This window comes from Danio rerio, chromosome 12 (genome assembly GCF_052040795.2).
Source record: "Danio rerio strain M-AB ecotype USA chromosome 12, GRCz13ab, whole genome shotgun sequence".
NCBI lineage: Eukaryota > Metazoa > Chordata > Actinopteri > Cypriniformes > Danionidae > Danio > Danio rerio.
In genome coordinates, this window is record NC_141032.1 from 28,094,658 (window position 1) to 28,112,501 (window position 17,844).

The following is a 17,844-nucleotide window of genomic DNA, read 5'->3' on the forward strand; positions in this document are numbered from 1 at the left end:
GTATGGCATTCGCCGATGTGATATTCTTTAAAACGACAGGGGGCAGTCAAAAGAAACCCACCATAAAATCAGACGAAATATCCATAAAATCAGACAAAAAAAACAGAAAAGTAGGAAGTTTCCGGAACTTCAAGTCAAGTCATTTCATTAATATCTTTTTAATATCATATCGTATTAATATCGTAACCTAATCTAACCTAAACAAGATTTTTAAACTAACCTAAACTTTTGTCTTCAAAAAGTTAAGCCAAGAAAGTTGACAAATACTGGTTATGCAAATACTGTAGTTGTAAGCAAGATTTGTTTGGTCAACAAACAGTTAAGGATATATGTGACACTAAATTAACCATGCTTTCTGCTATATTATTATTATTATTATTATTATTATCATCATCACAGTATAGTTTCTAAAATTTCATGTTCAGGGTTTCTGTGCTTATTTTATTTATTTATTTTTTTTTAAACAATATTGTATTTAATATGTATTTATTTAATTTTCACTTAAGGTTTTCAGTACTTGATTGTAGAACTATAAAATTATTCAGTGATTAATGGCCAATTAATGATAAAACATAAGTTGTCCTTGAAAATGGCTAATTTGTTTTTAATGCATGTTGGACATGTTGCCTTGGGCTGGAGGGGGTCAGGTTCGGGGACCACAGGATTTTATCTCTGTTATTCGCAGACGATATTGTTCTGTTGGCTTCATCAAACTTGGACCTTCAGCATGCACTGAGGTGGTTTGCTGCTGAGTGTGACGGAGCTGGGATTAGTATCAGCACGTCCAGGTCTGAGGCCATGGTGCTCCACCGGAAAAAGGTGGTTTACCATCTCCAGGTTGGAGAAAAGTCCGTACCCCAGGTATAGGAGTTCAAGTATCTCAGGGTTTTGTTCACGAATGAGGGAAGAATGGAAGGTCAGATTGACAGGTGGAATGGTGCATCGGCAGCAGTAATGCGGTCAATGTATCGGTCTGTTGTGGTAAAAACGGAGCTGAGCCGAAAGGCAAAGCTCTCGATTTACCGGTCAATCTATGTTCCTACTCTTACCTATGGTCATGAGCTTTGGGTCATGACTGAAAAGACAAGATCTCAGATACAAGCGACCAAAATGAATTTCCTTTGCAGAGTGACAGGGCGCACCCTTATAGAAAGGGTGAGGAGCTCTGTTAGCTGGGAGGAGCTTGAAGTAGAGACTCTGCTCCTTCACACTGAGAGAAGTCATCTGAGGTGGCTTGGACATCGGTTTCAGATGCCTCCTGGACGCCTACCTAGGAAGGTGTTCCAGGTATGTCCCACCAGGAGGAGGCCTAGGGGAAGACCCAGGACAGGTTGGAGGGACTTTGTCTCTCGGCTAGCCAGGGAACACCTCGGGATCTGCCCGGAGGACCTGGATACATGTCTGTGGAGAGGAAAGTCTGGGGTTATCTCCTAAGACTGCTGCCCCTGTGACCTGGCTCCAGAAAAGCAGATAAAAGTGAAATGAAATGAACCTTACTTTCATTGAATACATTTTATTCTATCGCAAAAAAAAAAGAACACTAAATAATCATTAAAAAAAATCAATATTACTCTTTTTAAAAGGTGTTAGAACCATAGCCATGTTCTAATCTAGAAGTCATTCAATATCTTTAGTTCAGGCAATGGCAGACATACAGCAGTGTGCTAAACTTTGTATAGCTTTGCTAGCTTTTTTCCATTCGTCTTATTAATTCACACAAAACTTGGTGTGAACTTGCTCTCCATCCTTTTGCCGAAGTACTTTAATTACTGTATCTGTTGCTGTTATGCTTTCATGCAGAAATACACACAGACTGAAAGTACACCAATGTTGCTCTGCTCTGGTTTTATTTGTCTTCCACTAGCTGATCACCTGACCAGTTAGACGTGATGTAATTTTCTTGTAATTTCATTGGTCAGTGTGCGATAATGCAAAAGCACAGAGAGCTCAATATACTGTAGTTAAGGTTTCGACAGACTGTTTTACCTTTGCACCTTTCATCCACGACCCACTGACAGACCAAAGTCCTCTAAATGTTCTAGAAAAGAATAAGAAGAACTTTATGTCCAACATCAAAACATGATTTTGATAGTTACTTTATTTTTAATAGTTTAATCGTTTTTGTCTTGTTTTTTGCATTGCTTTGCTTGTTATTTGTTATTTGGTTTTGTTTGTTTGTTTGTTTGTTTTACTATAAAATATGCTGGGTTCCAGACAATGGATTTGTGTTTAGACATCATGAAGGAATTAATTTAACTTATTAGTTTTTACAAATTTAAGTGTATTTAACATTAAAAAAATCCCTCTGAAAAACTCAAGAATGTGTTGTTTCAGCTCATTTTAAATAAGTAGTTTGAACAAACAGCAAACATAGTTTTTTGTGTTTAAATGTTTTTTTTTGTCTTGTTTTGTTTCGTGTTTAGTTTTTCTGTTTTGTTTAGTTTCTTGTTTCATTTTGTTTTGTTTAGTTTAGTTTTGTGTTTTGTTTTTTGTTTTGTTTCATTGCTTGTTTCGTTTAATTTCTCGTTTTGTTTTGTTTCGTGCTTTGTTTTGTTTCATTTCTTGTTTTTTCTTTTCATTTCTTGTTTTGTTGTTTTGTTTCGTTTTATTTCATGTTTTGTTTTGTTTCATTTCATTTCATTTCGTTTTGTTTCATTTCATTTTGTTTAATTTAGTTGAATTTCTTTTGGTTTTGTTTACATACAGTAAATGGCTAGAAAACCACATTTTGAGTTCGCTTTAGTATGTAAAGTATTATGGCCAACATAATCATAACATGATTTTTATAATTATTGACTTGTATGCAGGACATGAATATACAGTATATACAGTTGAAGTCAGAATTATTAGCCCCCCTGAATTATTAGTGCCCCTGTTTATTTTTTTTCACCAATTTCTGTTTAATGAAGGGAAGATTGTTTCAGCACATTTCTAAACATAATAGTTTTAATAACTCATTTCTAATAACTGATTTATTTTATCTTTGACATGATGACAGTAAATAATATTTGACTAGATATTTTTCAAGACACTTCTATACAGCTTAAAGTGACATTTAAAGGCTTAACTAGGTTAATAAGGTGAACTAGGCAGGTTAGGGTAATTACGCAAGTTATTGTATAACAATGGTTTGTTCTGTAGATTATTGAAAAAAAATAATTAGCTTAAAGGGGCTAATAATATTGTCCCAAAAATGGTTTTTAAAAAATTAATAAATGCTTTTATTCTAGCCGAAATAAAACAAATAAAACTTTTTTTTTATTATTTTTTTTAATATATATATATATTTTTTCCTCTTCTTTTTCTTCATAGGGCCTGTGTATGGCAGAAAAGGGAAAGAAATGAGTACGAGCAGAGATTTTTTCATGAGAATGAAATGTACGGTCACTAACAGAGGCCGCACTGTCAACCTCAAATCAGCCAGCTGGAAGGTAGTATTGCATAAGAACAAACCATAACTTCATTCATCACACAAGTGCATGTGCATTTAAGTAAAATGTGGTTTGTCTTTCTGTCTGTCTGTCTGTCTATCAGGTTTTGCATTGCACTGGGCATTTGCAAGTGTGCAGCAGTCGTCCTCCTCAGATCCTGTGTGGGTTTTCAGAGCCGCCACTCACATGCATCACTATGCTTTGTGCACCGATTCCACATCCATCTAATGTCGACACACCTCTTGACAGCAAGACGTTCATGAGCAGACATAGTATGGATATGAAGTTCATTTACTGTGATGAGAGGCAAGTATATGTTCACAATAGTTGTTTAGTTGTGTATGTGTAATTACTGTATGTTATGAAAACCTGAAAAAAGTACATTAAGTACACATGCCGCAAAACAAAGTGCAAGCTGTTGTCATGAGAATTTATGATTAATCAATTAATTAGGGCTTTATTTTGATGATCAAGGCGCAAAGTTTAAAGCACCTGGTGCAAAAGCATTAGGGCGTGTCTGAATCCACTTTTCATATTTTAAGGATGGAAAAATATAGTTTGCGCTGTGATTCATGGTCTAACAGAGTTGTGCTTATTCTCTTAATAAGTTGTGGGTGTGTTTTGAGCATAACATACATCAAACCAATCAGAATCTCATCTCCCATTTCCTTTGAGAGTCAGTTGTGTCATGCCATGTTGCTATTGCTGTATTGCTGTAAGACGGTCAATGTAAGTGGAAAAACTGAATGCTTCACTAGTAAAAAAACAGTTTTAAGGCTTTAAGGCAGGGGTCTCAAACTCGCGGCCCGCGGGCCATTTGCGGCCCTCAGTGGAATATTTTGTGGCCCGCGCAGACCGCTGTACACTGACAGATTCAACACAGCGGTCACTGGCATTCCCCGCCCGCTGTGTAAACAAAGGGGCGGGGATGCCGGTGACGTCACCACGCACCCCGCCCCTTTGTTAGACGCTGTGACGGGCGGGAAGTGTTACGAGGGAACTCGCGCCGGCCAGAACCAAGGTAAGCTGTTCCTGCCCCTGCCTGCCACTTAGCTACCTATCTGCAGCCTGCCACCTACCTAGCTACAGCCTGCATCTTATATATATTATAGGTAGATACAGACTGGTACAGACTGATGTGACTGGAGTGGGGTGGGGGTGTTTTATTTATACATATATACGCCTTTTTTTTAGGTGAGGGAATGGAAGTTTTGAGTGAGTCTAGACAGGTTTAGACTTAATGAGGATCATCTTCAAGCCATACTGAGGGTCCCAACTGCTTCCGCTCTAAAGCCAAATGTGGTTCAGATTTGTGAGAAGAAGCGCTGTCAAGTCTCTGGCAGCAAGAAGTAGGCAAAAGATCCCATGTTCAGAAGAACTGTTCATAATCTTCACTCAATGTTCTATTAATGTTCAGGACACTTCATGTTCAGAAGAAATAATTAAAACTGTTAATAATGTCATTTGAGGACTTTTTTTTTGTGAAATCCCTTATGCGGCCCAGCCTCACCCAGACTTTGCCTCCTGCGGCCCCCAGGTAAATTGAGTTTGAGACCCCTGCTTTAAGGTTTTAAGGCAAATTTTAAGGCTTTCTCTTAATTGTAAAAAAATTCTAACTTTTATATCAAAAATAATTTCAAGATATAAAATCAGAAATGTGAGAAAGAAAATTGAATTCATACAGTGCCTTGCAATTTTGACTTTTTGTGTTTCTAAAGAATCGATAGATAAAAACTTTTTATAAACAAAGTTGTATAAAATTAGATGTAAAATAACAATTGACCAACTATCACATTGTTTGATTGTTTTGAATAGCGAGTGTAATGTAATAATAATAAAGTATAGTGTAATTTTGAAAACTAAGATTTATTTATTTATTTTTATAATTTTTTATTGATATACTTCTTGCAAAACAGGAAATTTGAGCAGGATAAGAGTAAATCTAAGAACCCATTCCTCTCTTTTCCGTCGCTTTGAATAATAGCATCTGCTAAATGCATAAATGTTAATTACCTCTATCCGCTTGTTAAGTCTTGACGTGTGGAATACTGTTTAATGTCCAAGCCGCTACTTATTTGAATTGAGAAAATATTTGTTTATGATCACTTTCTAGTCATATAACACATTAAAGTGAATTTTATATAAAATCTTCTTTGGATTGGCTGCATCACAGATATTAATATTTTAACAATTTATACAAAATTAATCACATTCTCCCTATCGGATATTAGGCAAGGATATATATATATATTGCGATCGTGATTTTCGAAAGTACTACAGCACTTTGTAATTGTTTATTAATACCATTTGTTGAGTCTTCAGATACACTGAAAAAAGTGTTGCATGCAGAACTGTTGCAAACAATTTATTTGTGGTGAATTTAGGCAAGTTTATTTTAAATATTTTAATTTAGACAAACAAATTTAATTTAATAATGTTTGTTTAAATTCAACACAAATAAATAGTTTACAACCACTTAACGTAAAAAAAAATTGAGTAAATCCAAGGAATCATCTTTGAATAATTTTTTTAAGTGTACAGTTTGGTAGAGCGACTCTTCGCATGACATCACACTTAACAAGCAAATAAACTATTCATTCTGAATCATGATTTATTAGTTGCTATTTAGTTGCAGGTTGTTTGACATTCTCACTTTAGACAGCATTTGATTAGACTTGAATCACTGTAGTTCAGGCTAAGTCATTAGGAAGATTGCATGTGTGTATCTAATTGGATTTTATGCATATTCATGCTTCCTTTGCGGTAACTGCATCTTTGGTAAACAACCAGTGTTTACCAGTTGTGCTTATGTAAATGCATATGTGTTTCAAAGGTCTCTATTGAGAAATCTTATCATAATCTTTTTTCCGCTACTGCATGTATTGTTATCAGTGAGTGTGTGTGTGTGGTAGAGTGAGAGGCCCCTGGCATTATGGGCCCTGGTCTGCAGTGACCCTTGAAATTGTCCATATATACTTTAACCCTTAAACACAGACCAAGTGTATAAAGCCACTAACGACTCGAGATATGTTATAGTGTGAGTTTATTTTTCTGCATAATGATATCTAAATTAATTTGATGACTTTCACTGCAATTTACCTTTATTCTTTCAGGTGGTAAAGTCAAAAAGATAAAGTGATGTTCACTCATAATTACCACAGGAATAAAACAATTGTATTAGCAAAATTTGAACTGGCTAAACAGCAGAGCAATTATTATATGCAATGAAATGTTACAGAGAAATACAATGCTACAGAGAAATACAATGTTACAGAGAAAAAAAATACCGAAGTTGTAAATATACCATTAAAAAGGTGTTAGAACCATAGCCATGTTCTAATCTAGAAGTCATTCATTATCTTTAGTTCAGGCAATGGTAGACATACAGCAGTGTGCTAAACATAGCTTTTTCCCATTCGTCTTATTTATTCACACCAAGTTTGTAAATATATCACATGTAACAATATAAGTAAATAACCTATTACTTGCCAAAAAACATAGTGTAAGTAGTGTAAATGTTCTAAATACCACTCAAAATACCCCTCAAAGTATGAATAAAAAATCTCAAAGTTATCTTAAACCCCTTCTAAAAGTACTTAAAAGTAGAGATTATTACAGTACGCTTTACAGTTATTTCACCTTATAAACTGCATATTAACAACTATATCTTGCATTTGTACCATTCTCTTTTAAGGGTGTTTCTAAATGTCAATTAATTTTTTATTTTTTTTCCATTCATGGACTATGAACTTAAAATATGAGATTAATTGAGCCAATTTTTTATGTAAACTAAATCCAGCAATAACAATATGTTAATGCTTAGGCTATGCATTTTGAACCCTAACAAGCTATGAGTGTCCAGCAGTTGATACCACAAACCAAGCTTGCTGTATGCTGCACTGATATTATACATGCTATTTGTATGTGTAATTGAAAACGCAACATTCTGTAGTGCGTTTAGATATTTTTATGGCCATTTTGGTGATTTAAGTCATCATACAGTTTATATATTCAACAAAGGCGGCAACACTAAAGCTATAAAAATGCAAATTTATTAAATTAAAAAGGCTGACACAAAGCGTGTAATGTTACATCAGACAGTGTTCATCACAATCAGGTGCTACTTTTTGTACACTACCATCACACGACATCATATCTCATAACAAGAATAAAATAAAATAAAATATATATATATATATATATATATATATATATATATATATATATATATATATATATATATATATATATATATATATAAATTATACAACTATACAAATTATACAATTATACAAAAGCAAACCATAATATTACATCACAAATTATGAAAAACAAAATGTAACAGGACACAACAGAATATACAATTAAATATAGACAAAATCTAGCTAAAAAAACCTTTACTCAAACACCTAATTCTACTGTACATTAAAGAATCATTAAAAAATGATTAAAGAAAAGGATGAAGGTCAAACTACTCATTTAAACCTTTTGGAGACAATATATCTAAAGTGTTAATCCAAAAGGCTTCACGTTGAAACAGCAATTTGTGAAGATCCCCCTGACGTGGACACTTCACAACTTCAATCCCTATATATTGTACAGTGGAGACAGAATGTCTCATAACTGAGAAATGTTGTGCAAAAGGATTTCTAGGATCAAGATGTCGAATAATGCATCGATGTTCAGAAATGCACATTTTTAAAGGCCTACTCATCTTACCTACATAACATAAACCACACGGGCACCGCAGCATATACATTACATTTGCCGTCTTGCACGAAATAGTGCCTCGAATATTAACATTTTTTGCTGAATAGGGTTGTGTAAAAGTTTAAGTTTTATATGTAAAGTTACATTGTAAACAATTCCCACATTTAAAATGACCAAGTTTTAGATCAGCTCTTACCAACATGTTCCAGATATTAGATGTTATTTTGTGTACTAAACAAGGTGAATTTTCAATATTAATAAATCACTTAAATATTATGCCAGTGTTTTAACAGCACTTTATTAGTGTCTTTAGTCACCGGCGAATATTTCATATTAAAAAGACGATCATGCTTTTTTGTAGTTTTTTTTTTTAACTAAACTCTCCTCTTGTGACATATCTTTAAACTGATCGTGTGCAGATTGTATCCACTCCTCCTTATAAGACCATTTTCTAAATCTATCTGATAAACTCTGTGGTTGCTGTTTAAAATCTTTATCTCTACTGCAGATTGAACAAATATGACTACATTGAGAAATAGATAACAAACGTTTTAATGCCACTGGATGGTACGAATGTCCATGTAAAATGGTATTACGATCAGTGGGCTTTCGGTATAATGTTGTTTGTATACCTGATGCAGTCAAAAATACAAGTACATCTAAAAAATTCATTTTGTGTTTGTGTAATTCCGTAGTGAACTTCAACGCGTTAGAACTATTGTTGACATAAGAATGAAATGCTAATAGCTCTGATTCAGTACCACTTCATATTAAAAGACATCATTGATGTATCGTTTCCATAGAACAATATGTTTGAAATACAAATTCAAAGCAGAATTCAAAATAAACTGATGTTCAAACATACCACAAAATAAAGATGCAAAACTCGGGGCCATCTTAGAACCCATACTCACACCCGAGATATGGAGATAATAATCAGATCGGAACCAAAAATAATTATATTGGAGTACTAATTTGGTTAAATCACTCAGACAGGTAGTACTTGGAACTAAGCTGTCTCTCTGATTAAGAAAAAATTCCATAGCCTCTAAACCACCCTGAAATGGAACTGTGGTAAAAAGTGATTCTACACCTATAGTGACTAGAAGAACAGGAACCTCAGGTAGTTTGACATTTTTGACAAATCCATATATAATTTGCACTTTTTGCATTTTTTGGCTGAGCACCCAGTTAAGAGTGATGTGCGTGCTTTTGTTCAGTTTCCCATAGTCATCATACAGTTACCATATTTTAGCTTCTCATAATTGATATGCAGTCTAAACATCTCTTGGTTGTTGCGTGTAATGATCTTGCTTCTTCTTGTGCACTTTTAATGCTTCCACATGGTACATATTTGCTGTATTTATAAAAGTATCCAAGTCTTGAGGTCTGTCTTATGCAATATTTGGATGCAAAAATGTTGAATTTGATTTACAGGACCCATTAACTTATCATTCTATTAGCCAATCACAATATAGTCAAGAAAAAAAATATTCATGTAAAGTAGTGACTGACGTTTGAAAGAAAATAGTGCAGTAAAAGTACAGTAAAGCACTAAAAATGTACTCAAGTAAAAAACACAAACATACTAGATAGCTTAGTCAGAGAAAAACAACTCAGTTAAAGTAATTAAAGTATTTGTAATTTGTTATTTTACACCACTGGTGAATAAACTGCTACAAACACACCATGTAGCAATAATTTGCATCTATCAGGTTTACAATAGCTACGTTTCCATACCTCATTTTTTTCATATCCAAAATATGCATTAAAAAATGGTTGATGAAAACCAAGATGCGCATAAATTATGAAAATATGTATAAAAAATGTATGCGCACAACAGATAACTGACATTTTGGCGTGTCTATCAATTCTTGTTTATTCACATATCCAAAGTGTGCACAACATAAGGTGGATAGAAACGAATTTGTATGCAACTTACTTGCATGAACAGGCCACTAAATTCCACTAAAACCTTTAGGTAAAGTCATGTTCCAGGAAAACTGAAAGTGTGTGGATCAGTGCAAATGAAACACTGATATTGCAGTAGTTAGAGATCAAGAGCCAGTCCCAAATACGCAATAACATTTTGTTAATTTAAGGGTTAATGCAAAAACAGTTTCCTGTGACCACATTTCAGTCAACGGCTTAACAGCGGAGGTCAGATGTTTGCGTGCTTCCATTTAATAGGACTTAATATCGACCACACGGAGTTCATTAAAAGCCCATTGTGGAGCAGGAAATGACTGAAGACTTTTCTAGGAGAAAAAGAAAAAGAAAAACATCAATTGCACGGGATTTTAACATCCAACAGCATAATACAAATCTAGCATATTTGTATGATTGATATGATTAATAGTCAAGCCTGCATCTAGCTTTCACTCCGGCACTTCAAACACAAAAGAGGACGTGACCTTGCAGATGCACGAGAGCTGCTCTGTCTTTTAATCCAGCAAGTTGGAAAACAGACATTAAAGATAATGATCAGACAGAACAAGTACAACTCTCACGCGCTCTAGATTTATAGCTCCAATAAACAAGGGTCCCGCTTGTGATCATTTGTTCTCACTAAGCCGAGCAGAGAGTTTACATTGGCTCCCAGCAGCACAGGTCTGATTGTTTTCACAAGATGAAATCAACAGTCATGAATCTTGGTTAATGATGTCTTGAGTGCTCTAATTCAATCACGCTTTGTTTTGACTGTTCCATTAGTTTTATTCTTGAGCCGTCTTTTGTGTTTCAGAGTCAGCAGTCTGATCGGTTACAGACCCGAGGAACTTCTTGGCCGTTCGGTTTATGAGTTCTGCCACGCTTTGGATTCGGAGAACATGACAAAGAGCCATCAAAATCGTGAGTATGGTTTATTATTAAAAAAGATTGCAATCTTGGTTCAAATGACCACCCAATCTTATTTCTAAGCAATCACAATTTGAGTATTTTAAAAATGGATTTGTCAGTGAATGATTCAAGAGGTTCTTCAAAAAATGCTGATTTATCTAGTACTAAAACGTGAAGTCTTCTAGAGTACATGCAAATTACTGAATAATTCTTTTAAACTGAAATAAAAAAATATATATTCATTTTAATTACATAATATTAATAGTAATACAATAAAATAAATATTAAAATAAATAAGAAAGTAATATTTTGTCAGAACCTCTAGTATTTTTTTAATTTGTTTTCATAATAAAAAGAAACAAATTCCCAAATTGTGTCCTAACTACAGTATATGTGACGTCAAAGAGTACTTTATCCATGTTAAAAGGGGTATTACTTCTAGTGATGTGTGAAATTTCTATTTTAGAAGTTTCTATTTCTGCAACGTCACTGCCGAATAACAGCATAACTTTAGGTCAGTGGCGGATTTTCTCCCACATTACACTACCACCCCCACCCCCCACTTAAATTGTCTTCATCTGTAACACCCCAAACCCCATCCACAGACAACCCTCCACCACCCTCTTTATTTTAGTCCACCACAAACCACTACCCCGCCTCCCCCTTCTTCACTTTAGTCCGTGAAACCCCCAAGCGACCCGCTCTTCCCTTGCATGAGGGCACCACTAGCACTGTAAGGGGGGCATGTATCAATGCTTGACCGTCGGTGTGTCTGAATTTGGGGCTGACACGATCATCATAATGTCAGCCAATGAAATTAAACTTGAAATGTAGAGAAATCCCCAACTTCTACAATGAGCAACACCACTGAAGCAGCGCAGACAGACCCACAATTCAGTTGCCGCTGACACCTTGTGTGAATGGGGTTTATTAATTGAACAGTTATTGTTTTTTTTAGATCAGATAATACAAATTTTTAAATATAGACACACAATTAAGAGTTTTTTTTTTTTTCATTTTAAAAGGTGTTTTTATTCTAGTGATGTGTAGTGATATGTAGAAATTTCTATTTTAGAAACAGTTTCTATTTATGTGACGTCATGGCTGAACAACAGCATAAACTACTACGACAATGATAGCTTTAGGTGATAATTATGTGCTTTATTGAGTGTTAAATGCTACTAATGTGAGTTTGAATACCATTGTATGTGACATTTATCGCCATACTGAAAGCAGCAACAGATCATTTATTTCAGATCTTGAATTTGAAATAACTCACAAACAAACAGTATAGATTGAAAATAAAAGATAGAACAGTGAAATCTGTGCAAACCTACAATTATCAGTCACTCAGCATGTATTCTTATAACGTTAAAGAGGTTGAATATATTTTACCTAGATTATAAACCATACCATTTTGTTGTCAGTGTGTGCTTCTAAATGGCTCTGGTTTTACATTTTTTTGTCACGTTGCTTTTGGTCCAGATGGAATCTTGTCCCATCATGTGTTGTTAGGACATGGTGTCAGTTAATGCAGAATCGAGCAGCTTTTACATGTACACATCTAATAAATCCAGGAGACAAAGAAAATGTCAAAAGTACCTCTGTTTCATGCACTAAAGCAAAGAACACCAAGAAAACCAGGAACACGCAGTCGCTCATTGTGTGAATGCCGTTTTGGCTAATTTAGCTATCTTTAAATCAATCTGGACTCCGTCCTGAAGTGACTCACAGTCTGGAACGGGACGGTGCCTCTCATCTCTGTCCATGCTGGAGTTCAAAACCTTGTAGACCTGAGTTGTTCCCATGGGCTTGATGATTGAGGGAAACAGATGTCCCGTCAGGCTCCAGGAATTGTTGTGGGATATTTATAAACTCTATGGTTGTTGCATTGCTTATTTATTTACTTAGCAGATGCTGCAGATTCTACAATTGACGTTTTCTGACATTTTAAAACAATATAAAAAATTAGCCTTCCTACAACCTACTGTATAGTGCTTATATGTCTAAATTAAGACAAAAAGTGAGATTAAAGCATTATTAGTCATAAATATGAGAATAAGATTAAGTTATAACTAGTCATAATTATGAAATAAAATGATATTGCCAATAACTAGAATTAAGACCAGATGACATTTTAAATGATAATTATCAGACCCCCTAGTTTTTCACATTTTTATTTTTATTTTTTTGCAATAGAAATGATTCATTTTGTTGTGGTAATTCTCAGAAATTTGCAGAAAATTTAAAAATATATATAAATATAAAAATATTATATCTGACCCTTACCGTAATACACATAAAACGTGGATTGCCACGAAACAGGGAAAGCGTTCAATAAAATCATTTGTCGATTTGACGCACATCACATTACCAGCCATACATTTACAGCACAAATAATGTCCTTTTATTCAATCACGTCCAGCAGACCTCATCCATTAACCAATTTCCATCATTGTACGCTGCTTGGTGTTCTGTCTGTTCCATTGCTCTATTTGTTAGATGTTTGCTCCCACTTTCTTTTGCTGTCTGAAACTCGTCAAATGTACAAATGCCCAATTCGCACCACAGAATGTCTAATTCCATCTTTGCATTGACTTCACATGTAAATCACTCACACGCGTCTGCTTACTGCACAGGCTACAAAACAATCCCACCCCCCATCCCCTTCAATGTAATGTAATGTAAGGATTGTGAGGGCACAGGTGAGACATCATTTTCCAAGAGACACTCAAATACATCACGTGCACTGCATTTGCAATCTCTATAAGTCATGTAAAATAATCAGTTGCAAACTGAAATAAATATAATTTAATTATATGGTTTGGAACTGTATTTTTATTTCATATATTAAGTGTTTAGTTGTGATACTTCCAAAATCAATCTGCATAAATCCACAGGTTTTATTTGCTGTTGTTGTTCTGTGCAGAATAAGTCCTACTTATTACCTGCCTATTATTAAGATAGTGGCTGTTTGTTTGTAATTATAAAGTACATATTCTGAATGATCTTATTCTACATTACTAATCCTATCTAATATCTAAACCCAAATACTACCTTTATAACTCTTAATAAACAGCAAATACAGCTGAATAAATATAAATTTACACACATTTACACAAGTAAATATATAGAATCAATAATGGGCTAAAAATCTGTGGATTTCTGAAGGCGCAGATTTCTTGTAGGCCTAGTAATAAGCCACCTAGTTAATATTCAGAAAACTAAAAAAGTGTTTCTGTTATTTTTTATTTAACCAGTGCCAAAGAAGGTCTGGTTCCAGTTTCATTGTAAACCAGAAAATAAATGTCTATATTAGCTTCAGTCAAATCTTGTTTTGAATTTGATTATTTTGTAGATTCAGATCAAACTTATTTGATTGTTGTTGCCGCATGAGGCACCGAGGCAGCAGTTGCTGGCCTGAATCCCATTAGACACCCTTTGACTTCATCTTCAACAACCCAAAAGCTTTCAGATTTGCCTGTTGAGGAAGGCACTCTTGATCAGTGAGTGCATTAGCGGCTAACAAGGCTTTGAAGCACAGAACCTGTGATCTGGTTCCTCTGATGTCTTTAATCCAGATCAGTGAGCTGGTGTTCTTCACTTTGACTCTTACCTGCTTTACTAAGATCTTCTGATTTGAAAAATGACTTCACTGCTGTATGTTTCAACCATTTACCAGGGTTACAGTTTAAAACTATTACAGAGCATATGCAGTTGAAGTCAGATTATTAGCCCCTCTTTAAATTTTTTTCCTTCTTAAATATTTCCTAAATGATGTTTAACAGAGCAAGGAAATTTTCACAGTTTGTCTAGTATTTTTTTGTTTTGTTTTCTGGAGAAAGTTTTATTTGTTTTATTTCAGCTAGAATAAAAGCAGTTTTTTTTTAAACACCATTTTAAGGTCAAAATTATTATCCCCTTTAAGCTATATATTTTTTGATAGTCTACAGAACAAACCATCGTTATAAAATAACTTGTCTAATTACCCTAACCTGCCTAGTTAGCCTAATTAGTTAAGCCTTTAAATGTCACTTTAAGCTGTATAGAAGTGTCTTGAAAAATATCTAGTCAAATATTATTTACTGTCATCATGGCTAAGATAAAATTAATTATTAGAAATGAGTTATTTGATGATATAATGAGTTTAAAACTATTATGTTTAGAAATGTGTTGAAAAAATCTTCTCTCCTTTAAACAGAAATTGGAAAAAGAAATAATCAGGGGGGCTAATAATTCAGGGGGGTTAATAATTCTGACTTCAACTGTAACAAATAATGTCTAAAAGGAAGCAGTTAATTTGCCATTTATGCCACAAAGCAATATTAAAAGTAGATATTCTGAAGAGTACAGTACAATCTGAATATGGCCATTAAAATTAATGCAGTTGTATAGTTGGATTGCTGTGCATCCAAATCAAAATATTGTCAGTACTTTTACTAGCTGAGTACATGTACATAGTAAATGTTCTTGTTAATGAAGCTAAATGCAATTGTTGAACTTTTTAATGGCCTTTAAAACATTCATTTTATGATTGTATGTGCCAAATCAAATCAAAACCCAATCAAAAAATAAAAAGATTTCATTAGCTGTTCTCATTAATCAGTTCAGAAAATTTAGTTAATAAGTGTTTTATTTACATGTTTCAATTGAATGCGCTGTTAAACACTTCAAACCCACAATAGATGATTAGTAAATAAATCATTTCAAATAGTTTTATTATTAAATAATAATAATTATACTAGTATATACTTATAATTATATTATTATATAAACATTTTTAAAAGTATTGTAATATTTCAACTTGTTTGTTTCTTTTCAAAATCGAAATGTATATTTTTAAATATTTTAGGTGTCTTAGTTAAATGTCGCCTTACAGCAATAAGGTTGTTGGGTCAGTTGGCATTTCTGTGTGGAGTTTGCATGTTCTCCCCATGTTCATGTGGGTTTCCTCCGGCTGCTCCGGTTTCCCCCACAAGTCCAAAGACATGCGATACAGGTGAATTGGGTAAGCTAAATTGTTCATAGTGTATGCGTGTATGTCCTGGTCTTCCAGGAGGGGGGCTGAGTGCTGGGCTAATGACCCACCTCGTAAAAATTTAATGTTATGAAACACCAACATGGTGTGGCTAAAATATCAACTTCAATATAAATGGCCCTGAAAGTAAGTAATAATAAAAAATAAATAAATAAATAAATAAATAATAATAATTATTATTAATATTATTATTATGGGGCGCTACGTTGCAGTGGTTAGCACGATCACCTCCCAGCCAAATGGACGATGGTTCGAGTGCTGATTGGGTCAGTTGGCATTTCTGTGTGGAGTTTGCATGTTCATCCATGTTGCAGTGGGTTTCCTCCAGGGGCTCCGGTTTCCCCCACAGTCCAAATACATGCGCTATAGAGGAATTGATTACGCTAAATTGGCCGTAGTGTATGTTGTGTATGTGTGTGAATGTAAAGGTGTATGGGGGTTTCCCAGTGTTGAGTTAAAGGGCATCCACTGGTAAAACATATGCTTGATAAGGTGCTGGTTCATTCTGCTGTGGCAACACCTGATTAATAAAGGGACTAAGACAAAAAGAAAATTAATTGATAAATTAATTAATAATAAGAATAACAATAATAATAATAATAAATTAAATTTATTTTCAGCGTCATGTTCATTTTTAATAACTTGCAAGTTGAATATATCACATAAAATACATTATATTTAATACATAACATACTTTGTGTGAGACTGAATGTAAAAATTGAAATACTAGTGTTTACAATGATTCATTTTAAATGCCTTTAGACTAAATGTTATTTTAACTTAACAACCAAGACCTTTTAGAAACATCTACCTTTACACACCTGTTTTCTTCTTCAGTTTGCAATAAGGGCCAGGTGGTAAGTGGCCAGTACAGAATGCTTGCCAAAAATGGAGGCTACGTTTGGGTGGAGACTCAAGCAACTGTCATCTACAACAACCGCAACTCCCAACCGCAGTGCATCATCTGCATCAACTACATCCTGAGGTACTGCTTTAAACCAAACTCACATTCCACATCATTATACCATCATCCTTACACTGTCCTTGTGTTTCAGCTCTGTGGAGGAGCAGTCCGTCATCTTCTCCCTAGACCAGACGGAGGCCTTGTTCAAACCCTACCACACCTACGACATGGGCGAAATATTCAGCCAAAACACATCCATTTCCGAACCTCAGAACAATCTCTTCACTACACTTAAGGAGGAGCCTGAGGAGTTAGCGCAGTTAGCGCCTATGCCAGGAGACGCCATCATTGCCTTGGACTTTGGTCAGAATGCCACCTTTCGGCACTTCTTCAACCATTCCCCATACAACACCTTCACCCTTTTCACCCCCTCGACCCCTGATTACAAATCCACCCCCATCCTGCATGCATGAACTCCTTTTTCTTCCCTTGGCTGTCCTAATTCTACCTCACAATCACACATATACACAGCGCATGTGGCGTATGGTGTTGTACTGTAATTCAATTGGCATTGTAGCTTGGCTTTGCTACACGCAATTTGTAAAAACATTATTGAACGCATGGCTTAGCATTGGCTTTAGCTTCAGCAGTTATGGATTATCATTAACAGTTTGTTTTCGTAATAATAAAAGTAAATATGTTTTCATTTCATATCTGTTCTTGAGAATTTAACAGTGTGGAATTTAATGGGAATACTAATTTCTTTTAATTTAATTACATGTCTTTGCATGTTGAAATCACTGCATGGGATGGAAATCTTCATTTTCAACATTTCTTTTGGTGATGGCCGGGGTTGTTTTTAATGTCTTACTGGTTTATGGAAACATTTATTGACATGTTGTGCAAAATCTAGTTTTCTTTCA

General features: G+C 34.5%; 1 protein-coding gene across 7 annotated transcripts in view; it reads left to right on the plus strand.

Moving 5' to 3' along the window:
• Nucleotides 1-17,844, plus strand: part of epas1a (endothelial PAS domain protein 1a) — a 53,466-nt gene that overhangs the window by 18,724 nt on the left and 16,898 nt on the right. For 4 of the 7 annotated variants that reach the window (XM_087276384.1, XM_087276385.1, XM_087276387.1 and 1 more), the window contains exons 5-9: nucleotides 3,313-3,431; nucleotides 3,535-3,737; nucleotides 10,885-10,991; nucleotides 16,855-17,002; nucleotides 17,073-17,284. In XM_087276384.1, coding sequence (XP_087132510.1) covers nucleotides 3,313-3,431; nucleotides 3,535-3,737; nucleotides 10,885-10,991; nucleotides 16,855-17,002; nucleotides 17,073-17,284 — 789 coding nt within the window. Of the gene's footprint in view, nucleotides 1-3,312; nucleotides 3,432-3,534; nucleotides 3,738-10,884; nucleotides 10,992-11,445; nucleotides 11,494-16,854; nucleotides 17,003-17,072; nucleotides 17,285-17,844 lie in introns of all 7 variants that reach the window. The other 3 variants (XM_087276382.1, XM_087276383.1, XM_087276386.1) reach the window with 1 other exon arrangement.